This window comes from Exserohilum turcica (genome assembly GCF_000359705.1).
Source record: "Exserohilum turcica Et28A unplaced genomic scaffold SETTUscaffold_14, whole genome shotgun sequence".
NCBI classification, from domain to species: Eukaryota; Fungi; Ascomycota; class Dothideomycetes; order Pleosporales; family Pleosporaceae; genus Exserohilum; species Exserohilum turcicum.
This window is the reverse complement of record NW_007359959.1, coordinates 205,436-231,325: the sequence shown is the minus strand read 5'-3', so window position 1 is coordinate 231,325 and position 25,890 is coordinate 205,436. Positions and strand designations below refer to the sequence as shown.

Here is a 25,890-nt window from a genome sequence, read left to right as displayed (position 1 = left end):
GGATCGGCAATACTCGCCTGCCGTGGGGCGATGCAGAGGCGGAGGCGGAGCTAGCTGTGCTGAGTGGTGCGTCGTGGAGGAGGGGTTTCTGACCGGCGACGACGCTTGCTGGCTCGTGACGGCGAGAGAAAGTGCCACGAGTACTGGCAGATGGTTTCGTGTAGGTAATAGTATGCAACGCCATGGCTTGGGGAGTGTACTGGAGAACAGGCGAGCGGCGTGGGCGAATCGGAGTCGAGGCTGTTCCGCGCTGGCAAAGTCGGCGCCGCATATCTTCGGCTGGGCACGCCTTTAAGTACTGTAATGCCGTGCGCCCTATCACGCCCTCGACTCGCCTTGCCATGCCGCGACCGCATTTAAACCCGCTACGGCGCCTCTACAGTACGTGCCTTTGTCACGCACGCTGCCATTGACCTCACACTTGCCCAAGGACCTCCTCTGGCCGCGTCTGCTCGGGTGCCCATTGTCCGCCCCGTGAGCCCCTCCCTACACAAACTCCATACATCAACCGTCCGGCTCAACATGGGCGAGGCGTCACAGTACACTGGCAAGAGCAGCAATAGCCTGCTCGATGCTGCGACCATTGAGGGCGTGACGTGGGGCCATGAAAAGAACCCGGCGGCCTTTGACTTCCGCTCCGATGTGCACACGACGCCCACGCTGTCGATGCTCAAGGCCATTCAGACGTGCAGCTTGCTCGACGATGTCATGGAGGAAGACACAACCACGTTGTCCCTCGAGCGCTTCGTTGCCGACTTGACTGGAAAAGAGGCGGCGCTTCTCGTTCTCTCTGGCACAATGGGCAACCAGGTTGCGTTCCGATCCCACCTTACCAGTCCTCCACACGCCGTGATATGCGACCGCCGAGGCCACATTATCAACTACGAGGCAGGAGGTGTAGCGACCTTGTCCCAGGCCATGATCCAGTCTCTGGACGCGACCAACGGCACATATCTTACCCTAGAAGATATCCAAAAGTACGCAGTCATCTCGGATGACGTCCATGCTTGCCCAACACGCATGCTGTCGCTTGAAAACACGCTCAACGGCGCCATTATGCCTCTTTCTGAAGTCAAGCGCATATCAGCCTGGGCGCGCCAACATGGCATCATCATGCACCTAGACGGCGCACGCCTGTGGGAGGCGGTAGCTGCGGGCGCCGGATCCCTCAAGGAGTTTTGTGCCGAATTCGACAGTATCAACCTGTGCGTCAGCAAAGGCCTTGGTGCGCCCATTGGCAGCATCCTCGTCGGCACCACAGCTTTCATCAAACGCAGCCGCTGGATCCGCAAGTCGATTGGTGGCGGGCTACGCCAATCTGGCGTCGTGGCTGCTCCGATGCGTGTCGCTATCGAGGAAACGTTCCTTGGTGGAAAGCTGGCACAGTCGCACAAGAATGCCAAGCGGATTGCAAAGATGTGGACCGACCTTGGGGGGAAGCTGCAATACCCTGTAGACACCAACATGGTGTGGGTGGACCTGAAAGCCTCCAATGTTGATCTAGATAGCTTTATCGAGCTGGGGAATAAGTATGGGGTGGTGGTGCGCGGTGGCAGGTTTGTGGTGCATTACCAGATTGGCGAAGAGGCGATTGAGGCATTGCGAAAGGTCTTCACTGACGCGCTGACGGGCAAGGAGCCGGCTGGAAAGTAGACAAATGCAGCCACAATAAGAAATGTGAATGCAAATGCGTCTACCAAGTGACGCGACGAATCACGTGCCCGTGCCCAGCCACATAGCCACACGGATATCCAGTACCTGCATGGCTAGCGCCGCATCATGCCACCAGCCCCAGCTTTCCTGTACCGCCACGGCTTCCAAGACTACGCTATTACGTTGAAATTGACTACTCTGTTGCGTACAAACCTTCTCCACGGCACAATGACGTCAAGGGAAGCTCGTCATCGGCCCGGGACAACGACACGGCCAAGAGGGAAGCTGAAGAATGCTACATGAAGCCGTCCTCCTGGGCGCGGCGCGGCTGCCAGCCCAAGACGACCGCTTTGTAACTCGACCTGATTATGTATAGACCGACGCGCGTCATTTCTCTTGCCCAGAACACCTCTCGACAGACGTCATTGTCTTGTTCAAAATCTGCTAGACTGTGGATACGACACTGTATTTTGAGACCTTCATCTTCTTCAAGACTCTTCACTTCTTCCGCAACACTCCGATTCTCTACCACTACCGCAAAAATGGTGCCACCAATCGCACAGAACCGCACGCTCCTGTCAAACCACCCGGACAAGGTCCGCATGCTTGTTCTGGAAACCGACGAGACACACCCCGACACGCAGCATGAGACTGGTTCTTTTGGCGTCATACTGGGGGAGCTCCTCAAGAAGGCTGGAGATGAGCATGACCCGCAACTGGGCATTGAGACAGCCATGCAGTATGTTGTTGAGCCGGAAGGCGGCCAGGTGCCCAAGCCAGAGGAGATTTCAGACGACGTGCACGCCATCCTCATCACTGGTAGCTGCTGGGACGCGCATGGTGATGACCCGTGGATTCTCAAACTGATGCAGTTCATACGAGGTATATGGGTTACGCTGTAAATAGGTCCGCGCCAATTACTGACTCTCCTCCAGATGTCTGGCAAAACCGCCCCGATATTCGCTTCACTGGAATCTGCTTTGGCCATCAGATTCTCTGCCGTACCCTGGGTTCAACTGTTAAGCCGCAAAAGAACGGCGAGTGGGAGTTGTCACATCACCCAATCCACCTCTCAGATATTGGGCGCGACCTCTTCAATCTTCCAGCGACCGAGACCAAAATCCACCTCCACCAAATGCATCTTGACCACGTTGTAAACCCTCCCGAGCCTGGAGCAACAGACTTACTGCCCAAGGACACCAAGGTACATGTGTGGGGGACGAGCGAGCATACCGGTGTTCAGGGCGTGTATATCCGAAAGAGGCTATTTACCACCCAAGGACACATGGAGTTTAACGAGACGCTCGTGAAAAGGCAGCTAGAGATGAGGGTGGAGAGCGGCAGTGTAGACAAAAAGGATGCCAACGAGGCTGCAGAAAGGGCCGATTGGATGCACGACGGATTGCTGGTAGCAAAGGCCGTGCTGCGATTTTTCCACGGCGACGACGATCGTTTTGACTAGTACCGGGATGCGCTTTACTGTGTCCGTCGAGGGTGGCTATGCATCTTGCCAAAGCATATCATTGGCGTTTGGGTTCGGGGAATTTTGTACAGTACACGATGCATGAAAGCGACTCGACTTTTGACTCGGCCACGGAATTCCCATGCCACTTCTCCATGAAGCAAGCTTGCATGTGTATCACGATTGTCCTTCTCTTCTACCAGTTGGGCTTCTTCGGCCGCGGCACGTTACGCTGCTGTCTCCGGGGTATTGCTGACGGATACAGGCCTGTGACAGCAAACGGCGGCTCCCATGGCACGGCTCGACCCTTCCACGGCCTCGGAAAGCTTGTCTGGATGCATATTCCTTGGGCGTACGGGGTTTTCACGCAGGCAGATGCCGGGAATAGTTGGATTCGGTATAGTTCGCCCCGGTGCTGCTCGGCATTAGCTCTTCACGCCTTATCTCCGGGCGACGGCTGCAAGCAACATCCACACAGCACAAGATTCCTACCAGGGCATGCAGCGAATCTCGGCATTGGCATGGCTAGGCCGTGGCCGTCACCGGTGCCAGCTGTAGCCCGCGGTCAAGCTCGGCACACCGCTCTGGGCGCATGCATGCACTACGGCAATCGTACACTGTTCTAGGCTACTATTGATAGTACGAGATGTAGCATCACCTGGCGCCCTCGGAGTATCTCTGCGCTAGCGCCACCACGGATAAGTATGCGACTAGATGTATGCGACTAGATACGTCAAGTGTGGAGGCGTCCACCTGATGCAGTCAAAAGCTGTTTCAACCTCGGCCTCCCCAGCCAGACACTGCTCGCCTTTTCGAGACACCCCTACACCACCGCGCTGCTGTACTATCTACCGGCTCCCGAAGACTGGATTGCTGGATATCTTGGTCGGGACATCGCTGACATGGCTGCTTCTCCGGGCCCACCAGCGGACGACAAAGGCGACCCTGTCAACGACATGGAAAAACGCCAAGTGATGGACAGCGACGAGAAAAGCTCAGCTCAGAGTGCTACTAGCGAGGAACCGCCCGAAGAACCATATACCGTTTTCAGCAAGGGAATGAGGATATGGATTGTGGCACTGGTTTCCGTCTCGGCGTTGATATCGCCCTTTGGCGTCGCCATGTTCCTTCCGGCACTCAACACGCTATCCGATGTTTTGCACATTACTCCTGTGCAGGTCAACCTTTCGGTCACTACTTTCATGGTATGTGTGACTGCGCTCTTTTGGGATAAACTGGGCTGAACGACTTGAAACTGTTCAGAATCGTGACTGAAGTCGTCGCCCTATAGCCACTACATAAGCAACTAACGCTCGCAGATTGCCCAAGGCATAGCTCCAACTATTTTTGGTACCCTGTCAGACAACAGTGGTCGGAGACTGACATTTATCATCTGCTTCGTTATATTCTGCGTCGCCAATGTCGGCCTCGCCCTCCAAACAAGCTACGTCGCGCTCCTCCTCCTACGGATGCTCCAAGCCGTCGGCGGCACGGCCGCCATCGCCCTCAGCATGGCCGTCGTCGCCGACATTTCCACATCCGCCAATCGCGGTACCTACATGGGATATGCTCAAGCAGGCATCCTCGTAGGCCCCGCCTTTGGCCCTACCATCGGCGGCCTCCTCGACCGCTACCTCGGCTGGCGCGCCATCTTCTGGTTCCAATGCATCTTCTCCGGCGTGCTCCTCATAATCTTCATCTTCTTCTTCCCGGAAACGTGCCGCAAAGTCGTGGGCAACGGCTCCATCCCCGCCAGAGGCGTAAACCGCTCCGTAATCAGCTGCATCCAAGACCGCAAGCAGCGCAAAGCCAACCCGGGAAAACACATTGCGAGACCGCCCCGCCAAAGAATCGCCTGGCCCAATCCCCTCGCTACACTGAGCATCTTCGCCGAAAAAGAATCCGGACTCCTGCTGCTCTACAACGGCTTCTTCTTCACCGGCATGATGGTGTCGGTTGCCGCGATCCCAGATCTCTTCCACAACGTCTACGGCCTCGATTCCCTCGACATCGGCCTGTGCTACATTTCCAACGGCGTCGCCTCCTTCCTTGCCTCCATGACCATGGGCCGCCTCGCAGACTGGAATTTCCGCCGCCACGCCCACAAGCTCGGCATCCCCATTGTCCGCGGCAAGCAGCAGGATCTCAGCAACTTTCCAATTGAGCGTGTTCGCCTGGAAATCCTCATCCCGTCTCATATTATAGGCGTCGTCGGCCTGATTATCTTCGGCTGGACCCTGTATTTCCGAACGCATATCGCCGGCCCGGAAGTCGCTCTGTTCATCATGGGCTTTGGCATTACGGGCGCGTTCAACGTTACCAACGGGTTGCTTGTAGAGCTGCACCGCGACAAGCCTGCTACTGCGACGGCGGCTGTGAATTTCGCGCGGTGTCTGATGAGTGCGGGTGGCGCGGCGGCTATTCTGCCCATGTGTCGCGCTATGAATACGGGCTGGGCGTTTACGTTTATCGCGCTTGTGTACATCTTGCTGTTGGGACTCGTGCTGTGGATTATGCGCCATGGCATGACGTGGAGGCAGGAGTTGGCCGAGAAGCAGAAGCAGAAGATGAAGCTTAAAAAGGAAAAGGAAGACAAGGAGGCGAGGGAGAGGGATACGGTTTGAGGGAAAATCGGGGTTCTCGTTTATTTTTCTTGTTTGGACTATACTGCCGTCTTGTGTTCATAAAATACACCGATGTTGATATTCTGTGGCGTATCCAATGTATATAAAAACTCGTTTTTCCGTTTACCAAACCTCTCTCTTCTTTTTTTTCCCCTGAGTTGAGTGTTGATTGAATTCAGTGAATCGTTAGTTTCCTTCAATATTCCGAATAACCTTGGACAGTAGTTGAACATTAGCATGGCTAACTACCTTGCTTGACTTGTATATACATACATAGCACACATTGTTTTAGCGAGCTAACATCTTACAACTAGATGCTGTTCCGACCGCCAAGGTAACACGGAGCAGTATCTTTGCGTGCTCGATTCTATTTATGTCTTTTGTGAAACCGATAGGTGGTAGGAGCATGTCAAAAGTATTCAATATATTATGAGTAATTTATGGTACCCAGCTTCTTTTCACGATAAAAAAAAAGAAATAAACCTGTAGTTTACCCATACGGACTGATGTATAATTGTCTAATATGTAGTAGCCGCGATGAAGTACACGAATGATAGGCGCATAGCGTTTATCAACGACCAGGGAGCTATCGAGCTTTCCATTTGAGCCTGCAGGATGGCGCAGTTTAGGACTTGGCCGCACAGGGTCGACATATCTTGACTCTGCATATATCACACTCGTAAATCCAGGTGAAGGGCCCGCTGTGACACCGGTTGCACATCCAGACAACTAGGGCCGTGTCCGACTTGATAATCTTGAAGTGATGAGAGCTGTAACGACAGGGAATTGGGGGAGGAGAAGGAGGTGGAGAAGGGCTGTGTCCCAAAGTTGGTTTACTTGCAGCTACATCAGATGCAGGATCCTCCGGGGATGCCGCTTTATCCTTAGATCGCGGTGCTGAAGCTTCTTTGCCGGCTGGTATTCGTATGGGCTCAGGTTCAGGTTCCGCCTCAGGTTCCACGTCAGGTACAGAGATTAAAGTACGCTGCACCGGCATATCCGCCTTCTGAGGATCGATCTTGGTCTTTCGGTGAGAAGTACCCCAAAAACTCCACCCGCTGTCTGCAGCCGCCGCTGTCGCCGCCTTCTCTTCCTTCCTAGTAGGTTCCTCAAGCTCAGTCAAAAGCTCTTTCGTATCTTCGTCTTTAGCAAGGTCGAAAAACTCATCGTTGTTTGTAGGTTCTTCAGGAGGAGCAGCTTCTTCGACCACAACGCCCCTCTTCTTTTTCTTTTTCTTATCGCGAAACTCGTCAACAAGATCTTCATTTTCAAGTGTCGATAGATCTATGATACGTTGTTGTGCAAAACGTATACTCTCGACTAGCAACGAGCCTCTATCTTCGATGATTGAATCGGACGATTGTACGCTGGCGTCCGACTCATCATCAGATTCGACTGCGGGTGGCAGGGCAACAAGAGCAATATCTTCCATGTGTCGCGCGAAATGCGTCAAAATGGTATTTTTTCCGGTCCCCGTAGCACTTGAACAAAGAGGACATTGGACTTCTCCCCAGGCAGGCCCAAATTTGTGCTCCAGGTCCAGATGATCCGCCCACACTTGACGGCTGGAGAACGGCTTCGTGTTGAACTCACAATCACGATAAAAGCAGGTGTAAGGTTGCAAGTCAGCATACAGGTGCTTCCTATTTATAGTGAGTATTAAATCAGTGGCCGCGAGAGTTTGACTGACCTCCATTCACGGTTATTTGTCGCCCGCACCGACTTCCCACACGCAACACAATCAAAGGGAAGCCCTTTTTTCCCTTGCACCGGCAGTGGTGGAATCCGAACTCGTTCGCCACATGATATGCTGGTCATGAAAGAAACAGTCGATTCAGCATATGATGATTGTGTGTTTGGAAGCGAAGTACCGATACCCGAGTCGTGAAACTCAGACACAGGACCAATGGACTTGGTAGCAGAGGCAGCAGTGTTGTGGTCGCGTTCCTGCTGCATGCGGAGAAAACGCGACCAACTGATTTGACCCAGAATCTGCAGTAGCTGGATGTCAGCAGCGGGATACTTTGCTTGAATCAGGTCAGTGTGGTAGTCATGCGCAGAGCGAGATTCCACTCCTGTAAGGCCAGGCTTATTGTCGTGAGTATCATCTGGAGCTGGACATTCCAAGGCAGCCCCAAGACCCATTATACAATTCGTGTATGTCTTGACTCTGCGAACCATCGCATGTACTCGTCTTGAAGGGTCGTCATCTTCCACGTCTTCGTCCTCACCTTCATCCTCGCTTTCACTTGAGCTCTCGTCCCCAGCTTTCAAAAACCATCCTCTTTGACTGTACAGTTCTGAAGCTAGCGTACATTGATGTATGATGAACTCATCGTTGGTATGCGGTAGGACAAACATTGACGTCCCTGCCTTCTGTTAGCATGGTCCATGAGTTAAGTGAATTTACACTTACCTTCTAACAAGCATCCAAGCAAGTGGACAAGTATTTCGATAGCAGCTTGACGGACTTCTGTTGACCGCTCGAGATGATCGTCAAGTTTTCCTTCAGTCACGCCATGGCCATGCTCCCAGAGTTGCAACATGGAGTGACATTGTCGAAGCGTGCGTTTTTCAGCTGTTGCAATCCACGTAGAATTGGATTTTTGTATCAAAATGCGAAGCAGGCCTAGGCAAGTATCGGAAATGCGCGCAAAGATTCCATGGGATCGCTCTGGCGTCAAAGATGTCTCTTCTCGCCACTGCTCGATACGATCCTTGCTTGGATGTGGACTGGCCGGGGCTGAAGTCATTGTATGAACGCCGCTCGCAGCATGGAATATTAGATCGAGTGCACACTCACAAGGGAATGTGTCGATGTCTTATGCACAACACATCAGGCTGAAGCGGGGCTGTACATGGAGCGTGGCAGTACGCGAAGCGGGGCTGTGCAGAAGGAGGCGCTTCCATCTGAGGTATATTCAGCTGCGACAAGCCTGCAGCATCTTTACCATACTCTCTTCCACCATCATTTCGCTGTAAAATTCAATACGATATGGAGGTCGCTGGCCTAGTAGTTGGTGTGCTACCAATCCTTTTCGAAGTTGTTAAATCCTACTCAGCCGTTCGAGACAAAGTGCACACATTCCGACGTTGCAAACAAGAGGTCGAAGATGTTTCCATCGAGCTCATGGTCATCCGAGTGAGCTTTCTGAATGAAGTGAGATGGATACTGCATTCCATCCAGAACTCGAAACAAGCCAGGATTGATCTTGAGGACTGCGACGACCAATGGTGGACGAGTCGCGAGGCTGAGAATCAACTGAGCGCTGTACTTCGGGACAATTATGATGCTTGCGGGGCGATTATGCAACGGACGAAACGTGATCTCAAGGAAATAGCGGATGAGCTTGAGGTGTTCCATCCCTTGTTAATCCAAAAGTCACCAGTCAGGCCTAACCAAATTCATACACACCAGAAGTATGCGCTAACGTCATTATAGGGCGAGTCTGTCAAGGCAGCGTACAAGCGGTTACGTAGAAAGCTACAAATCACCTTCAATCGGTCAAAATACGATACATGCCTTGCCAGCTTGCGCGATCGCAACAGCGAGCTACTTGCGCTTCGGTCACAGGTTGTTGCTATCGAGCAGCAGGATACTCCTCTAGGGGGCATCTGCATCCGACACGCACCAGTACCTCTTCGTTTCAAGACTATACAAAGCACATCTCGACAACTCCACAAATCTCTTTGTAAGGCATGGTGCTGCGATCATCCCGCCCACTGCGCACATAATGCCAAACTTTGCCTCGATGCTGATGGAGTAGATGAGGTGACACTGGACCTCGCTATATCTTGTCACGAATCATTGCCTGCAAACTCCCCAAGGTAAAGGGTATTCATATGACAGTCAGAATCCTTTGCTTACTATTCAATAGTTCCCTGCAATAATCTACAATCTGGTTGTTGGTACAGTCAACGAGTCCATCCTCAGCGATACAAGCGAACGAGCCTAAGCTCCCAGACAAGTCTGATATCTGCTTGGAATTGGCAAAAGAACTCCTCAATCCTGGTGTATCGAATCCTGTAAGATGTTTGAAGAAAAAGGCGTCTTCCGATCTTTGCGGGAACGTAGCTCATAAAAAGCCCCGGCGCGTACACTTCGAAGCTACACCAGCACTACTTGTCTCACAGTTACCAACTCCGGATGCGGCTGGCACGCTATCGACATTTGGAGTCGACCTCTACAAGATGAAGAGCATTTGTGACTACTTGCGACAATCTTACCAAGCACAACTATCAGCGCCGGCGAAGCAATGCATCGGCTACTTAGACAGCGCACAGATGTACAAGCATGTATTCTATTTCAGAGACGCAACTTTGGAACCAGGACTGGATAGTGCAGCTGCCTCTACCATCTCTACCGTCAGGCAAGCACTCACCGAGGAGGTTTACGACACTCTCCAACCCGAGGATCGTTTGAAACTAGCACACAAATTGGCCGTCGCAATGTTGCAATACAACGACACCCCCTGGCTTCCTGACCGATGGCGCCTGGCAGATCTCAGCTATCTTGGCTCGAAACTATCCTTCAACGTTGAAGCTCTCAAGACCCTGCATTTCAATTCAGAGATATCGCAATCTGCTGCCACAGTCACGGCTGACAGTGCGATGGACGGTTTACAGCAAGCCACTGCAAAGGTCTCTGATGAGACGCGTTTTGGTATCACAAACACGACGCTTTTCTTCCTGGGCGTCGCCATGCTCGAAATCGCCTACTGGAAGCCGATCGAAGAGAAAATGACCGCTGCAGACGAGGACAACCAGGTCTTCGCCGCGCGTAGACTGGTTCTGGACCGCGGAGCCCCTTTGGGCCCAGAGTATCAGCGGATTGCGCAAAAGTGTCTTGAATGCAACTTTGGATTTGGGAACAAGCTTAGCAACAAGGGCTTGCAGTCTGCTGTGTACAACGATGTGGTATGCCAGTTAGATAGCATGGTCCAAAGGCTTGAAAAGCTTAGTGTGTAAGGTATTGGTTGAGTTTGGACCTTTTGTCTTACTATAGTATTCGGTATACAGTACTCGGTTAGCGAGGGTAGGCTAGTAAATGTGTAGGGCCAGCCAACGTGGGCGGGTGTTCGGCAAGGCCACTAAGCCTTAGGCAGTGGTGGAGGTTAGGTCACACAAACTAACAACGAGAGTTGGAGATAGTCAAAGTATATGTAGAGGCTGGGTAAAGCATATCGAGCTAGGTAATCCAGTCAAGATCTTAGCCTAATCTCTACTATAATACAAGGCTGAATGACTCTCCTACCTCTGGCCAAGTCTTCGTAATCTCTGCATCGGGCAAATCAACCCTAATTCTACGTCTGCTTCCATGCGACTGGCAACCTAGCCATATCCAAACTTCACCCGCTTACTAGCCTGCACACGCTTGGTATAAATGTGTACAGTTCCACTCCACGCATGATTAAACACCAGAAGCCTCTCATCAGTATAGAAATCGGTTAAAGAACAAAGCCAATGCACTATGCACAAGACAGGAAAAGCTTTACCAGATAATAAATATTATATATTGACCACTACGATGTTCTGCTATGCACAGTATGGTACAGAAGACGACCATACTAAGAAAGACCATTTACAAATCTCCAAGCGAAATTACAGTAACATTAAGAGTGTTTTCAGCCGTGCTAGTCGAACGGCTTCAACGCCCAGCCGTTCCAGTACTTGGAAGAATCCGGGGGATATGCCGTTTAGGAGATGATGATGTGGAATCCAACGGGGCAGCGTCCCCATCCGCCCTGGCTCTGGGTAAACTTCAGGGAGGTGTCGTCACTGCAAATGCTGCCACCAACGCTGGCAAAAGCTTGGCCCTCCTTGTAGTCGCAAGGACCACCGCCGAGGCGGTAGGCGTTGCCAACCTTGATGACGGGAGCATCCTTGAAGGGAGCCGCAAGCTCGGGCTGGTTGTTGAAGGTGGTCTGGCCGGGGATGGGGAACCTCTTGCCAGTGTTGCCCTGGAAGCTGATGTTTCCGGGGCCCGTCTCCTTGGGGCCGGTCCACTCGCATTCACCGAGCATGAGGACAAGGCTGCATGTCTTGCCCTTGGCCGAGGCGGGGATGTCGAACTTGGTGAGGGTGCACAAGTCGCCGGGGGTAACCTGGGCCGTCTGGCCGGCGGGAAGAGCCTTGTTGGGGTGCTTCTTGGAGACAACCTGGAGGAAGGTTGGGTTGAGGGAGCCGGGAGGAAGCTGGCCAGTGGGGGCAATGGGCTGGATAACAGGGCATGTCTTGCCACCACGAGGAGCCAGGGAGAGACCGTCCACACTCCAATCCGCTGCAGGAGCAGCAACCGCAAAGGGGAGAAGCACAGCGAAGAGAGCGGCAGACTTCATCTTGAAAGATTATAAACCTGTAAGTTTTTTTTAAAGGCGGAGGCGGATCGTGCTTGGAAGGAGGGAATGAGCGTGGTGTGGATGACGAAAGTTGGAGTTGATCTTCCGGTGACTTTATACAGGAAGCATCCGAGCATTGTGTTCCCTATTAGGAGATAGCTGATGTTCAGCCCCGCGCCACATCGCTTAATACGGTCCTGTATTTCCCAGGTAGAATACGAACGGCTCGCCCTGGTCCCGCTGGACGGCATCGCGCCTGATTATGCGAGCTAGCTGCTCCGAGTTAGACAGACGTCAGGTCCCCCAAAGCTTACAAAACACGCTGCAGTATGGCGACTTGAGCTCTGGCCCATGGCAATATCAAAAAGGTTCACCACCACGCCCGAGCTCTGCACTTCACGCAGCGGGAACGAGACGTGGCCCAGGTCTTTGGAATGCCGAGCCAGCCTAAGATGTTATGCTCCTGGGCTTAGAAGTCTAAAGAGATTAACATGACGATTCCCCATGGGCGATCACGACGCTCAGCCTTGCCAAGGCGGGCTCGGTAAAAATAAAGCAAGGCTTATCTGTGCTCGATGGCATTGGCCAGGGTGAGGGTGAGAGAGAGAGAGAGAGAGAGAGCGTTGAACAAAGAATCTCTCGCCCTGCCGTGTATCCTGCGTCCGGAGATTGATTTTTCTTTTCCCACTTGGCTTGTGCCTGACTCTGTGTCGCGACGCAGAGCTGAGGAGCTGAGATGAAAGCTGCCTCGTTGACCGCCCCCCTCTCCTCGTCGCCCCTGGAAGTCTGCGCTCGAGTAATGGTGGTTTTGACAGCAGAGAGACTAGCATCCATGTCGGGCGTAGGGCCAACCGTGTTTCCCCCTCTTCCGAAGCCGAAGCTAAGCTCACGCCTCGTGGGATCCGTCCCGCGTGAAATACGATGTGGCGTGCCAGGTCACCTAATCGATAATTAATTCTTGCCGAGAGGCGTTCCTGCGGTAGGGATGTGCCGACCATGTGTCAAATGAGCCCACCAAACCTCTCCACTGGGAGACGCTTCGATTCATTGTGATAAGCACTCTGTCAACGACTGAGTAAGACGGGCGGTGGGCCAGAACCTGTCAGAGTCTCACTAATGCCGTGAACCAATAACCATCAGATGCAGGTACCTAAGCGTCTATTTGCGCGCATATTCAATAGATGCTACAGGTCTTCTGCAGCTTTTGGCGCCCTGGTAAGCCTGACAGCTGCAATGCAGGCAGTCCCTTTTTCCTGGAAAGCTGCCTTGAAAACGGCGGATCGTCGCCCGTTTCCATCGTTCCAGCACATGCAGACCCACGACGAAGACACGCCAGAGGTAGGTATTGGACGGTGCACGCTAATAATTACAGCTCTCTACCTAGTTCGAGCGGACACCAGACTCCGTGGCAAGGTAACCCTACCCCCTCCCCCTGCAGCCATGTCAGGCCATTGCGTTTATGGCCGTCGTTTGACGCCGCGTTTCAGTCCGCACGCCTCGGGAGATCTTCAGCTACACTGTGGTTCTCTGCGATGAAGTGGCTTCACAGAAGGAAGAGCTGACCTCCCGGTGGATGGGGAAATGTGCGAGACCTCTGCACAGAACTCAGCTGCCAAGGGTGAAATTGCGATGAACTTTCTTCTCCGAGTGTCTCTGATGCAGCGTCAAGAGCACAACCTGCACATTAATGGGCACAAAGATGCTGTATCAGCTTGTTGAACCAGCAATCTCTCTTGAAAAAACACCCCGTGTGTTTTTGCTGCATGTTGTGGCACGCGCGCAAAATGCTTTTGCCGTCTTACTGCAGACACGTCGGCAGATGGTGCATTCGCAGTTCAACATTACTTTTTGAAAATTCCCGAGCCTCGACATGTGCTGCTGCGCAACCGCCCAAATTGGCAAAGATCGATGCAATCTCTCAACTATGTAAAGGTCTCCAGGACTCCACTCTCGTGTGATGAGGCTTGGGTGCATCACCGGAGACCATGAGCAGTATATGAGATCGTTCAATCTAAGATTCAACAATGCAATACGTCAACGTTATTTACTTCTCTTTCTCAGCCACCGATCACACTCAGGGCATCAGCCATGGTGGTCGCTTATAGAATGATAAAAGGCGCCACATAGCTAGAGTGAATAGGCTAGACTGTGCCTTATTTCTCTGCTCTGCGATACTGCTGTGGTTTTGTAATTGAATGCAATATCCAGCACATCGCGTTCAGAGAGGGTAACATTTGACTCCAGCAGATGATTTCAAAACTGCTTCTCACCATGAACATGAATAGCTTCTATACAAAGACGCAGTACTACAAGCCCTAGAGAAGGGCACTGACCACGACGTAAAAACAATTCCCAGCCACGCCAAGCTCGGTGGCACAACTCAAAAGGTAATGCGCGGGAGGCTTGTATGCCAAGGTCTGCAGAGCCACTGAGGTGACGAGCAGCTCGAAAAAAGACGGCTTTTGCACAGCCTCAGTCCAGACCTCGAGACCCTTTTTTTTTCTCGCCTATTATTCCAATACGCTCATCAAGCCCGACAGCGCACAAGGTCTATTTCAGGAATAATGGTGGTACCGATCGAGACTGCTTATTCAGCCAGAGTAGCTTTTGGCCAAATGGTAAAAAGAAATGCGAATACGAGTCAGGGGATAAGAGTAGATGAAAGTAGAGCTGGGCATGAAGGAATCGATGTCTTTCTTGCAGCGATATACCAACAATATTATGTGTGAACCTGGCGGGGGATATGAGCTCGTTCAGCTTTGTGGGTGTATTTTTCTTAAAGTGATACCTCATTTGGATTCGTGTGAACAGATAAAATCATACCCGCGATGTTTATGTTGTGAGTAGTTTCAACCCGCAAACGCTACGGCTTCTGCAGAGCAGGAAAGTCCTAACACGATATAAGATAGTAGCGTGGTACTATACTTCATACCTTACACATAATAAATAGCTAGTAACATATATAATCAATTGTCGCGGTATGGATCAAGTATCCAGGACCACCTGATCAAGCGACTATCAGAAGCACTTGATCAAAGGCACTGGGGGAGCAGCAACGTGGTGATTAGTTACTGGATAACTTCTTCTTGGCATGTCTATGTATTCCGATAGATTTGAGCTCTCTAGATAGCAAGAGCAATCTGATCAATTCTCTCAATCCGATCCATCCACGTATCAATCTCGGTCCTCCAACATCAATAAATGCGAAGAACCATAGTCTTCAACAAAAACCAGAGATTGATTAAAAGACAATGGATTTACTTTAGCGACTCTAGGCAGTGACACACAATTGTCTACATGATACGAATAACATAACAATACCCACAGCATCCGTCTGTGAAACGGATCGGTGGGCCTTGCCTATTGAACCCGTGGATGTATCTACAAATAGCAGCTTGAATTAAGATAAGAAAAACGCCCCATCAACTGTAGAATTTGCTTGCGTATTACTAGTTCGAGAATCCCCTTTTCAAGTTCCCCGTCCAAAAGAAAAGAAAAAAATCATACAATGTACTCGAAGATGGAAAGAAGAAGAAAAAAAGAAGAAGAAGAAGCTGTTGGAAAATGGCTGCGCGAAATGTGAGAAATCAGGCATCGATATTGACGAGCATGTATGGCGTGAAGATGATGTCAGCAGAGATTTTTTTTCAATTGTAAGATATAGCTTGTAACTCCACTAGCACCTACCGGCTTCCCCCCCCCCCCTTTTTTTGTTTATGATGATATGAATGCACTTGATTTTATCGTGTCTATGATATTGTTTGAATCACGAATAAAAAGGAAGCTGCAAATGATGTGACGAGGTTCGAAGGGTTTTGATTCAACATGGTTTTGCAATTTGTGTTTTCAAAACATGTTTCTGCATCATCATCGGGAAGTGAATGTACACATTCGATTGGAAAATGCCGAATAACGTGTATACACTGGACTTCCTATTGCATGTGCTGGTGAGCAGTGTCAGAGGCAATAAAGACAAGATGACGGGGTAAAACACAGGGAGCGTTGAAGGCGACATACACGTAGTAAATAGGCAAGGCTACTCTCCTCGTGTGTAGTAGATGTAAATAAACAGCAGTACATGACTACAAAAGCATCCATCCAGCGCTACCAAGGACGCTGAGAAATTCACATCTACCAATATCATCTAAACCTGAACAAAAAAATTTCGCAGAGAAAACACCACCTCCCTAGCACCCAACCCCTCCTCCAAGTCCCTTCTATACCCCCTCCTTCAATCCATATAACTCGTGAAAAGGTAAAAGTGAAAAAAAAAGAGTCATAACACGTCAAGAAAAGTTATTTTACACAAATACACCGCAAATATCCCAATACCCAACCCTTTTTCTCTCATCCCCTCCACCCAGTCCCCACGCCCGCACCCTTCCCCGCCGCCGCCACCATGCCGGCCCACACATCGCTAAAACCATGGTATCCATTGCCCTCAATCCCGCTTGTCAGAAACAGCCAGTCGGCCGCCTCCTCGACCTTGCCCACGACATAGCTGAGCACATCGTCGCTGAGCCTAGGTACGGAATGCAGAATGACGCCGGCGTTTTTCCGGGGTAACCTCGTTTTGGAGAGCGGCGTCATGGTGTCTTTGTCCAGGTACTTTTCAAACGTCTCTTCGAAGACGACGGTGATGTCGGTGAGGTTGATGAAGGAGATTGTGGGGAGCGAGGGCGAGGCGAGGGTTGTCGGTGGAACAAGGCCTGGGTTATGCACGATGAGGCCCTGTTTGAAACTAGTACTCGCGTTGTTTTTAATGGCGTGTGTTGCGCGCTCGAGGTAGGCGTAGGCGTCTGGCGAAAAGGAGCTGGGCGTTTCGTCGAGGAAGATGCCGTCGACGCGCATGTTTGCGGAGTTGGTCACGCGCGGCCAGCTCGAGTACGTGGCGATTTCGTCGAGAACGTCGTCGATGGGCTTGCTGGTGTAGTGCGTTGCTACGTAGCCCAGCGTCCGGATGTTGGGGTACTTGGACAGCTTGGGGACTTCGTCCAGGTACACTTGGTCGGGGAGAGAGCCCATGCATGGGCCTGAACAGGGGTTCAGGACCACGGTGAAGGAGACATCGCGGTAGGCTTTTGCTCTGGATGGAATTAGTATGCGAGTGAGAGTATAACGCGTTGATGGTTGTACTTGCGCTGCGTATAAAGGATCCCAAGCGCCCGCGCTAGGGTATATGTATAATGGAAGGAGGATAGACATTTGGCCACTACTTTTCCTTTTTTTTTTCTTCCCCCCCAAGATTTGGTATAAGAAAGAGGGGAGAGGGAGATGTGCGTCGAAAAAAAAATTTATGTCTCTGTGATATTGCAGATGGGGGGAATCCCACAAGTCTGACCATGGACTCGGTGCAATGGGGACGGGGGGGGGGTGCGAGGTTCACTACATGTTGTACCTGGCAGCGGGTGCTCGCCTTAACCCGGTGTTGGATCCAGCGTGCCATGCTATTTTGATACAAAATTTTAATCTAAACTGCACATATAGATTTGTACCACATACCGGTTTGGTGTTACGTCGAGCGAGGGCTACATAGCTAGACTCATGCCAAACCGAACTACGGCTAAAGTAGCGTGGGTAAACGAGACGATCTAGATTGCGGGAATTCTTCCGTCAAATCATTGGTGCTCAATTTTGGAAAACTTTGAGTTGCTATACCACGATGCACACCTAGATGGATATTTAGCTTCAAGCCCCATTTCTTGAGTGTGCGTTATTGAGGCGTTGGAAGCGTAATGATCGATAAATCCTTCCACTGCAAAGACCCATTCGACGAAGACGCACGAGCGTTGGGGTTCGTATTGTTGAAATAGGCGTACAGTTTTTGGTAAGTATGGTGCGTTGCCGAACCGAAAGGAGTACCTACCAAGACCCGATTTGGATGTGAATGTGAATTTCAGATACAACCAAACCATGCTGACGACTAGTAACGGGTCAACGGAAGATGAGTAAAGGTGGTACATCGCAAGGCTGACGGGATGACGTGCTCCATCCAAAGTGTGTTCGATGTATATTAGCTCGCGATCTATTTGATCCAGCCACGATAACTGGAGGCATCGGGCTTTGTCCCGTAATTCCTCGGTAACACAGCCTGGCGCAACCCGTGTGGCCCATCGTTTTTCCCTTCTTTCATCTAGAAGCCCAAGAGACGGCATGTGGCCCTTGGCAAATCCTTGCAAGGACGATTGTGGTGATGTTGCCAAGGGTCCATAGCCATGGCTGGCGAGGCCTGCCTGTGTAGGCAAGGTGGTTTCCGAAGTAGCAGCGCAGAGCTGGCTTTTCTTCGTGACGATGAGGAGATGAGATCCACATGGAAGCGTTGGCAGAGAAGGCTAGAACTCGAGTTTGCGCCAACAGAGGCTCGTGCAGCAGACGGCGGCTAGGTGCATACGAGCCATGTCTTTGATGCAGCAGTGGCGTTCAAAGCTTTCACTCGTGGCGTCAGGAATTTTACAGATACAGCTGAAGGTATATTGGTAGGATTGTGAGGTAAGGCAGGAAGGGGATTGATATTGATTTGAATGAGGTGGTAGTGGAAGTGATGAAGACTTGACCAGCCAATCAGGGGCTGGCGGCTATAGTTACTGGATGGGGCTGGATGATTTGTTGGGTTACCAATATTTCTGTACGACAGTTCTACAATGGGTATCTTCATAAACGAAGGAAGCAATAGCAAAATCCTATTAGCACAGGCTTCTGGAAAGACGCCTAAGACACTACTCGTAATTGTCGCCTTGCATATTTTCTCTTCTAGGTTCGCTTCCTTCCAAGAGCTGACAGCAGAAGACAGCAACGAGTTACTACGCCCAGGCCCTTGTACACAATAAATCCCATACCTATTTACAGAAACACCGAATAATCGATAAATACCAGTGTGGAATATTTTCCTGGATAAAATGTCCCAGGTATGCGTAACTTTGGGCAATTGATGAAATCAACAATCTGAGAAGAGAGAGAGAGAGAGAGAGAATCATCCGAGTACTTGGAGTCAAGAGAGTGCACAATGGCTCCACATCCGAATTGAATTTTACCCGTACAATCTCTACAAGACTTTGATACCTGTCTTCTTCACAAATCAATTAGATCCATTCACCCACACATGCTGAAAAACTAACCTGACAGACATCAACAATATGATTACATTTCACTAATATATATAAAGACCCCAGACACGCTAAATGCACGAGGAGTCCTACAACACAGCCCTAACACTCTCCTCTCCACCCCCCTCTTTCCTCTCAGCCTCCATTTCCATCTCTCGCCACCGCCTCTCAACATCCTCCTCACACACATACGTCAGCAACCAACTGCCCACGCCGCCCCACCTCCACGCAAGCGGATCATCACCCACGCTCAAGCCCCGCTGCTCATACTGCTCCGCGATAATTCTTCCCTGGCCATTGAACTCGCCAAATGCAGTTAGCAAGCGGTCACGCTCAACCTGGACGCTGCCATCGTGTACATGGTACAAATACTGCTGGCGATTTCCGCGGTCAACAACACGTTCGGTGCGCTCGCGCCGACACCGCTCGTACACTTGTAGTGCCCTCTTCTTTTCACGTGCAGATTTGTCCTTGATGCGCGCGAGACACAAACCCAGGACGTGTCCGTCTTCAAGCGACATGCCGGCGCCAGACGCGAGATACGGCAGCGTGGCGTGGGCGGCATCGCCTAGAATGGTAAAGGCGCCCGAGGAATGCGACCATGTGGGATCGAGGCCCGGGCGGATCATCAGGCGCCATTTTGCGACGGATTGGCAGAGGGCGAGCAGCTTGGGGATGCGTGGGTCCCAGTCTTTGTAGAGCGCGCGCATCTCCTCGACGTTGCCGGCGAGTGTGTTGGCGCCGGCGGGCATGTCGTCTGGGACGAGGAGAACCATGTTGAAGAGCTTGCCGCCGCGGAGCACATAGTTGACTGCGTGGGCGTCGGGGCCGATCCAGTAGTTGACTTGGGGGTCTTGGACGAAGCCTCGTAGCTCCGCATCTTTCAACATGTCTTCTGTGTTGAGTAGGAGCCGGTAGGCCAGGTCGCCTGTGAGAAGCGGCGGATCCTCGTGACCGAGGAGGATCTCGCGACACTTTGAGTTGATGCCGTCTGCACCGACTACCAGATCCGCTGCATGTTTTGTGCCGTCTTGACATATGGCAATGGCTCTTGTAGTCTGATTCCGCTCATCATTCTCATACTCGACATGCACGACTCTAGAGTTTGTCGTCAACTTCGCGCCCAGCTCCACGGCTCTCTCCAGCAGCCCCATGTGCAGATTTGCCCTGTGAAAGTCCCAAAACGGCGTGCCGCATTCCTTTTCATATTCATGGAAATCCATGTCGCTGATCTTGTTGCCCTTCCACCCAATCATGTTGCATAACCGCGGCGACGTCGCATGTTTGGAGAGGTACTCTTCCAGGCCCCAGGAAATCAGGACGCGCGACGAGTTGGGCAGACACTGGATTCCGGCGCCGATTTCGCCGATTTCAGGCGTAGACTCGAGGATATGGACGTTGTGGCCAGCTAGTAGAATCGATATGGCTGCCCCGAGGCCCCCGAGGCCAGCACCGACAATGATGACCTAGATGGACAAGTCGTTAATGCTAGTTCATGAACCAAGATTTCTGTAGAAAATGACGACTTACATCCAGTCTACTCGACTCATCCCGCTGCTGCTTCTGTATAACCTGAGGTTTCCCGGGCGCCATCATGTCACCCACTATTCGTACTACAAGCACCCACACACACGAGTTGGCAAAGCAGCAGCAGCAGCAGCAGTAGTAGCAGTAGTAGTATGTAGCAAGCCAGTCACCAAGAACAAGCTTCCAAGGCTTAGAACAAAGGCCTGTATGACGCACCACACACACCAGCGACGTGGTTATTCTTCTCCCCTCAACCCGAGTAAACAGAAAGAAGGAAAGAAAGAAAGAAAGCCAGAAAAAAACAATATGATAGTACAAGGGAGTCAAAGGAATATGGTCTCACCTCAACCATGCATGCATACACATGTCACCGCCACCCGTCTGTCCATGCAACCCACTCCCGCAAGGTAGCTATTTGCTATCGGCCATGACGCAGCGTGACGGGCGGGCTCCTGGCTAGCTCAACCGCATAAAGTTGGGAGTTGCCGGAGCTTATCTAGCGTGTTTTGCGTGGTGAGCCGGGCGTGGAAGTGTGTATGTATGGACGGATGTAGGTGTATGTGAGTGGCCTAACATGGGGGTCAAGTCAACACGTCGATTGGTGGGGAATGTATGCTTGAATAATGGAGAGATGGGTGCATGCGTGCGTGAATGTACGGGAGGCCGAGTGTGCTGGCAGTGCAAGAGTGGGGGAAAGCATCATGATGGGGTGAGGGGTAAGCGAGAGTGGAGTGGAGTGAGAGTGGGAGCGCCATCTGATCAGCGATGTTTACCGCGGTTGGGGTTCCGAGGGTTCCGACCATTCCGAGTGCTGATGACGCCTGTGCAGTACACCTATATCTCACATGTCTGTAGGGGTAAAAACAAATCTGGGTCGAGAGTTGATGCGTTGAGTAGCCTGTGATACTGTTTGCACGCTATTGTGGCATAGGCCCATCATAGTCGACAAGAGAATACGCCTTGCCCTCCTTTTGCAGCTTCAAAATCTCTCCTCGGGGCGCGGGCATCATTGCGCCCTCGGGCACTTTGTTGTTCTTTTTGAAATCATCCGCCATCTGTTCCATTGTCACCCACTCGACGCCCTCGTGTTTGTTGATGTGCTCGATGATTCTGGATATTTTTAGTGTGATTTCAACTTTTTAGCTCGCTCGACATACCTCTCGTGCATCAGTACAACATGCGGCCTGCCTGACACATCGGGATGAATTGTCATGGGAAAGACAAATTCGTCGTACTCTCGGTAGAAGTAGTCGAAATGGTCCATCCAGATCTGCTCGACATCTCGCGGATTGACCCAGCCATGGCTGTTTGCACTCTTCTTCATGAACATCATGGGCGGCAGATCGTCAATGTACCAACTACCGGGTATCTCGACGAGGCCAGTCTCCTTTCCTTTGATGAGTGGTTTCATCCACTCCTCGGCCTTTTTGGTGTAGTCAATCTTGGTCCACTGGTCGCCGGTGCGCAGCCAGTAGCAGCGGTGGTCTTCGTGTGACATGGAATGGTCGTACTCGATGCCGTAGGAAAGCAAGAGCTCGGTGCCTTCTGCAGAAGTCTCCCACCAGGGAGCTACTGAGCCGCGTGGGGGCTTGCCGTTGCAGAAAGCAGTCAGTTGCTTGTAGGTTTTGTCGAGGACATCACGCTGCTGCTCAAACGTCATGTCGGCGGGGTTCTCGTGCGAGTATCCATGGAGGCCAATCTCATGGCCTGCATCTCGAACGGCGGCGCAGTCTTCTGGGAAGGTATCGAGCGAGTGGCCGGGCTGAAACTGTTAGCGAAGCAGGTAGGATAGGAGTGGGTGGCTTTACAATGAACCATGTTGCTTTGATGTTGTACTTGTCAAAGAGCTTGAGCAGACGCTGGGTGCCTATGGTGCCAGCCCAGAGACCTCTGCTTATATCGCTCGTCGAGTCTTCTCCACCGTATGATCCAAGCCAACCAGCGACAGCCTGCGTGACGATTATTAGTCTGTTGAATGCATGTCATAAGAGGAATTCATATCACATCAATATCAACGCCATAGCTAACAAGCACTCTCTTTTTACCCATGGTGACTAGCAGCAGCGAGAGGACAGAAAAGTCAGACGAAGAAGAGAAGAGGGGGGTGCAGCGAGCAAAATGTAGTGGATGAGGTAGTGCAAGTGCTGTTGCACGTAGGACAGGGCATGGCTCACGATAGCAATTCGCTGGCAGAGCATTACCCCGCTTATCGAGTCGGGTGGTGAGGCGTGGAAGGTGGGGGGGGCGCTATCACTATCAGTCATTGGTAGCTGCTGCCAGCCTTGGTGTCGCGTGGGCGCGTTGTCACGTGGGCATGCTGTCACGTGATGGCGTGCTGAATCTCACGTGCTGAGTGCTCAGATGCTTGGATGCAAGGTGTATATGTACTAGATTGTAGTCGGTGGCTCCCTACTTAGACTGGGAGGCTGCATGAATCAAGCTCCCACGACAAGTCTTAGTTTCTAGGCAATCGGATGGGAAGCCGCGTCTGGGCCGTCCCTTAGCAGAGCATTTATGATTACATCGATAGCTTCGGCGGCACCCAGGGCCGTCTCCTCGTGCAACCGGCGACTCACGACTTGCACCCCTATTGGCATGCCGTGCATGGCATCGAGGTCAACAGCGTTCCAGTTCCACTCGTCGAGGACATTCCTCGGCTGATAGTCGGGCATCCGTGCAGCGGCGTCGGCGTCGAGGGCGCGGTCGACGGTGCCGGCGGGCACGACGACGACGGGATAGTCGACGAGATTGAAGACCTTTGTGTAGCCAACCCAGCGGCACTTGCCATGTGGGAGTGCAGAGTGGGGCATGACGGGCGCCAGCAGAATGTCCATGGGGGCGCCGGTGGCTTCCGACTTTGTTGCGTTCCACTGGTCGAGGTAGCGCTTCTGCAGTTTCAGCTTCTGCTTGTTGAGCTGCCAATAGTCGTAGACCGAGATGGCGCGGCCTCTGTGTACGAGGGCGTCGACGTGCGGGATCATGGGTTCCCCACCGGCGTCGACGTCGCGGCGGATGTCCTCACCGCCATCTGCCGTGTAATATTGGTCCTTGTGTCATGTCAGTTGCGTCGTGCAGGGCCAGCGGAAAGCATGTGCGATGGGCTTGCCATGAGATTAATGCATTCTTGGTGCAGATCGCCCGGGGCCCACGCGACAATGTCGTGGCCGGCGTCGCGGAGGCGGGCGACGGCGTGGTCGAGGAGGCGGGCGACGGGGGGGTGGCACCTGACTACGCCGTCGTCGCGCATCACGGCGATGACCAGGGGCGTTGCGCGGGCGCGCTGGAGCAGGTCGGATCGCCAAGGCAGCGGGCAGCACTTGGGGTCGGCGTGGCAGGGGCGGGCGTCGACGAGGGCCTTGGTGACATGTATCAGCGAGGCCATGTTTCGCGCCATCGGCCCGACGACGGACGGAACATGCTCCTGGCCGTCGGTGGACACGGCGACGCCATGGTAGGGCAGGCGCGAGCTGCTGGGCCGGAGGGCATACAGGCCGTTCATGTGCGCGGGGATGCGTACGCTGCCGCCAATGTCGGTGCCCCAGCCCACGACGGAGCCCTGCAGCGCCAGCAGCGCCGCCTCGCCGCCCGTCGAGCCGCCGGGCGTGAAGGAGGCAGCCCTGGGGTGGACGGTTAGGCCCCACAACGGGTTGTCGGTTTCGCACCACTGCGCACACACACACACACACACACTTAGCACGACAGGCCGCTTTCTGGGGGGCCGTCTGACATAATCCGACTCTACGGGACTCACCATGATGCTCTGCGGCACGTTGGTCTTGGCCATGATGACGGCGCCCAGGCTCTTGAGCATCGACACGAGCACGCAGTCGCGCTGCGCCGGGCGGAAGGCGCGCCCGACGTAGCCCAGGGTGCTGTCGTAGCCCGCCACGTCGAACTGGTCCTTGAGAGTCATGGGCACGCCGTGGAGAGGCCCCACGAGCCGCCCGTGCTGGCTGAAGAGCGCGTCGAGGTGCGCGGCTTGGCGCACGGCGTCGTCGAAGAGTATCTCGGTCAGGCTGCGCGCGCTCAGTCAGCAGGCGCTCAGTCAGCAGGCGCTCCGGGGCGCGGGTGTGGCGTGCAGGGCGACACGTGCCAGTTGGTCTGGGGGGCGCGTTAGCGAGAGCGCGCGCGGAATCGAACGCACACACACACACACACAATGCAATGGGCACACATACCTGCTTGTGGGCGGCGATGGCGCTGCACACACAGAAAAAAAAAGTGGCGTGAGAATGGTTCGATAGCCGTCGAGTTCCGCGGGCCTCACCGGTCCATGTAGGCACGCAGCAGCTGCGAGGCTGTTACCGCGCCTGTCGAGATGGCGGTTGCAACCGCGTCGATGCTGCTGGGCAGGGCAGCTCCAGCAGCAAAAGGGCCTCGGGAGCCCACGGCCTGCTGTCGTCAGCTCTCAACGCCATTGGGCTGGCCTGTCCGTGTCTGTGTGTGCTGCGCGGGAGTACCTCGGATCCTGCCGTTTCAGCGTCCGCAAATCTCTGCATGACTTCATCGCGCTGCTGTTGCTTTTTGCGCGCCACGGCCTGCCACGCTGGCTTTATACCAGACGCCATTGCGGGCTGCACAAAGTGGCCTGATGGGGATGGTAATAACAACAACAATAACAATGGCAGTAATAACAAGAACAAGACCAGCAGCAACACTGATGCTGATGCTGATGATGGCGGGCGGGCGGGCGTCTGCACTTCACCCGCACAAGAAGGGGGACGGCAATTAAACAAAACAACGTGGCTCCGAGGGGAGGGGCATCCCAGCATCCACGTGGGTGTATAACAGCCGTGTACTATGCCCATGTTGATGTTACCAGCCGGCGCCTTATCGGCCGCTCTGCATGCCAACACCACGCCCGATGCTGCGAACAGTGGGGGGACAAGGGCGACGAGGGGCGCGAGGGGCGAGAGGGGCGACAGTCGGCATACAGGGGGGGTGCCGACGTCCCCCCCTCCGCCTGCTCCGCCTGCTCCGCCTGCCGGGCTAAACGCCTCCACGGCCGTGTGCACGCCCACAACGACCCCTTGCGCTGCATCACCCCATGGCGGGCATTAACTTTTTCTTCAGCGCCTCGGAACCCTCACACGCGCGTCATGGCAATCTCGAATCGTTTGAAAATGGCCAGATGTTCGACAGACAATCGAACGCTGCCCCTCCGTCTTCCCCCTTGGATACCC

General features: G+C 52.9%; 10 protein-coding genes across 10 annotated transcripts; 4 read left to right on the top strand and 6 right to left on the bottom strand.

Moving 5' to 3' along the window:
• The first annotated feature begins 298 nt into the window (after positions 1 to 298).
• SETTUDRAFT_168012 (uncharacterized protein) lies at positions 299 to 1,705 on the top strand. Its single transcript, XM_008025245.1, has one exon. It carries the CDS (start codon positions 523 to 525, stop codon positions 1,651 to 1,653), a length of 1,131 nt encoding a protein of 376 aa, XP_008023436.1. The 5' UTR covers positions 299 to 522; the 3' UTR covers positions 1,654 to 1,705.
• Positions 1,706 to 2,080: 375 nt separating this feature from the next.
• On the top strand, positions 2,081 to 3,356 carry SETTUDRAFT_148176 (uncharacterized protein). Its single transcript, XM_008025244.1, has 2 exons — positions 2,081 to 2,535; positions 2,589 to 3,356. Exons 1-2 carry the CDS (start codon positions 2,196 to 2,198, stop codon positions 3,113 to 3,115), a joined length of 867 nt encoding a protein of 288 aa, XP_008023435.1. The 5' UTR covers positions 2,081 to 2,195; the 3' UTR covers positions 3,116 to 3,356.
• A 733-nt stretch (positions 3,357 to 4,089) lies between these two features.
• SETTUDRAFT_159944 (uncharacterized protein) lies at positions 4,090 to 5,739 on the top strand (the record flags this gene model as incomplete). Its single annotated transcript, XM_008025243.1, has 2 exons — positions 4,090 to 4,320; positions 4,435 to 5,739. 2 exons carry the CDS (start codon positions 4,090 to 4,092, stop codon positions 5,737 to 5,739), a joined length of 1,536 nt encoding a protein of 511 aa, XP_008023434.1.
• A 447-nt stretch (positions 5,740 to 6,186) lies between these two features.
• On the bottom strand, positions 6,187 to 8,502 carry SETTUDRAFT_168010 (uncharacterized protein). The gene is made up of 3 exons (XM_008025242.1): positions 8,156 to 8,502; positions 7,430 to 8,108; positions 6,187 to 7,382 (listed from the first exon to the last, which is right to left on the bottom strand). Exons 1-3 carry the CDS (start codon positions 8,490 to 8,492, stop codon positions 6,365 to 6,367), a joined length of 2,034 nt encoding a protein of 677 aa, XP_008023433.1. The 5' UTR covers positions 8,493 to 8,502; the 3' UTR covers positions 6,187 to 6,364.
• Positions 8,503 to 8,734: 232 nt separating this feature from the next.
• Positions 8,735 to 10,707, top strand: SETTUDRAFT_106576 (uncharacterized protein; the record flags this gene model as incomplete). The annotated part of the gene is made up of 3 exons (XM_008025241.1): positions 8,735 to 9,127; positions 9,182 to 9,567; positions 9,663 to 10,707. 3 exons carry the CDS (start codon positions 8,735 to 8,737, stop codon positions 10,705 to 10,707), a joined length of 1,824 nt encoding a protein of 607 aa, XP_008023432.1.
• Positions 10,708 to 11,435: 728 nt separating this feature from the next.
• SETTUDRAFT_106605 (uncharacterized protein) lies at positions 11,436 to 12,077 on the bottom strand (the record flags this gene model as incomplete). The annotated part of the gene is made up of 1 exon (XM_008025240.1): positions 11,436 to 12,077. One exon carries the CDS (start codon positions 12,075 to 12,077, stop codon positions 11,436 to 11,438), a length of 642 nt encoding a protein of 213 aa, XP_008023431.1.
• A 4,347-nt stretch (positions 12,078 to 16,424) lies between these two features.
• SETTUDRAFT_159940 (uncharacterized protein) lies at positions 16,425 to 17,282 on the bottom strand (the record flags this gene model as incomplete). The annotated part of the gene is made up of 2 exons (XM_008025239.1): positions 16,425 to 17,163; positions 17,218 to 17,282. 2 exons carry the CDS (start codon positions 17,280 to 17,282, stop codon positions 16,425 to 16,427), a joined length of 804 nt encoding a protein of 267 aa, XP_008023430.1.
• Positions 17,283 to 19,269: 1,987 nt separating this feature from the next.
• SETTUDRAFT_176200 (uncharacterized protein) lies at positions 19,270 to 20,904 on the bottom strand (the record flags this gene model as incomplete). The annotated part of the gene is made up of 2 exons (XM_008025238.1): positions 20,711 to 20,904; positions 19,270 to 20,646 (listed from the first exon to the last, which is right to left on the bottom strand). Exons 1-2 carry the CDS (start codon positions 20,774 to 20,776, stop codon positions 19,270 to 19,272), a joined length of 1,443 nt encoding a protein of 480 aa, XP_008023429.1. The 5' UTR covers positions 20,777 to 20,904.
• A 678-nt stretch (positions 20,905 to 21,582) lies between these two features.
• Positions 21,583 to 22,756, bottom strand: SETTUDRAFT_148161 (uncharacterized protein; the record flags this gene model as incomplete). Its single annotated transcript, XM_008025237.1, has 4 exons — positions 21,583 to 21,817; positions 21,865 to 22,469; positions 22,516 to 22,656; positions 22,712 to 22,756. 4 exons carry the CDS (start codon positions 22,754 to 22,756, stop codon positions 21,625 to 21,627), a joined length of 984 nt encoding a protein of 327 aa, XP_008023428.1. The 3' UTR covers positions 21,583 to 21,624.
• Positions 22,757 to 23,078: 322 nt separating this feature from the next.
• SETTUDRAFT_168008 (uncharacterized protein) lies at positions 23,079 to 25,387 on the bottom strand. Its single transcript, XM_008025236.1, has 7 exons — positions 25,168 to 25,387; positions 24,975 to 25,099; positions 24,886 to 24,907; positions 24,801 to 24,808; positions 24,459 to 24,723; positions 23,814 to 24,371; positions 23,079 to 23,754 (listed from the first exon to the last, which is right to left on the bottom strand). The coding sequence occupies exons 1-7, from the start codon at positions 25,273 to 25,275 to the stop codon at positions 23,170 to 23,172; spliced, it is 1,671 nt and encodes a 556-aa protein (XP_008023427.1). The 5' UTR covers positions 25,276 to 25,387; the 3' UTR covers positions 23,079 to 23,169.
• Positions 25,388 to 25,890: the final 503 nt, after the last annotated feature.

Bases quoted from the DNA above. Each gene is read 5' to 3' on its own strand.
- SETTUDRAFT_168012 (XM_008025245.1), top strand. From the start codon at position 523: ATGGGCGAGGCGTCACAGTACACTGGCAAGAGCAGCAATAGCCTGCTC.
- SETTUDRAFT_148176 (XM_008025244.1), top strand. From the start codon at position 2,196: ATGGTGCCACCAATCGCACAGAACCGCACGCTCCTGTCAAACCACCCG. The intron at 2,536-2,588 runs GTATATGGGTTA...ACTCTCCTCCAG, and splicing joins ACTGATGCAGTTCATACGAG to ATGTCTGGCAAAACCGCCCC.
- SETTUDRAFT_168010 (XM_008025242.1), bottom strand. From the start codon at position 8,492: ATGACTTCAGCCCCGGCCAGTCCACATCCAAGCAAGGATCGTATCGAG. The intron at 8,109-8,155 runs GTAAGTGTAAAT...AACAGAAGGCAG, and splicing joins GCTTGGATGCTTGTTAGAAG to GGACGTCAATGTTTGTCCTA. The intron at 7,383-7,429 runs GTCAGTCAAACT...CACTATAAATAG, and splicing joins ACAAATAACCGTGAATGGAG to GAAGCACCTGTATGCTGACT.
- SETTUDRAFT_168008 (XM_008025236.1), bottom strand. From the start codon at position 25,275: ATGGCGTCTGGTATAAAGCCAGCGTGGCAGGCCGTGGCGCGCAAAAAG. The intron at 24,908-24,974 runs GTGAGGCCCGCG...CTGTGTGTGCAG, and splicing joins CTGCGTGCCTACATGGACCG to CGCCATCGCCGCCCACAAGC. The intron at 24,372-24,458 runs GTGAGTCCCGTA...GTGTGTGCGCAG, and splicing joins ACGTGCCGCAGAGCATCATG to TGGTGCGAAACCGACAACCC.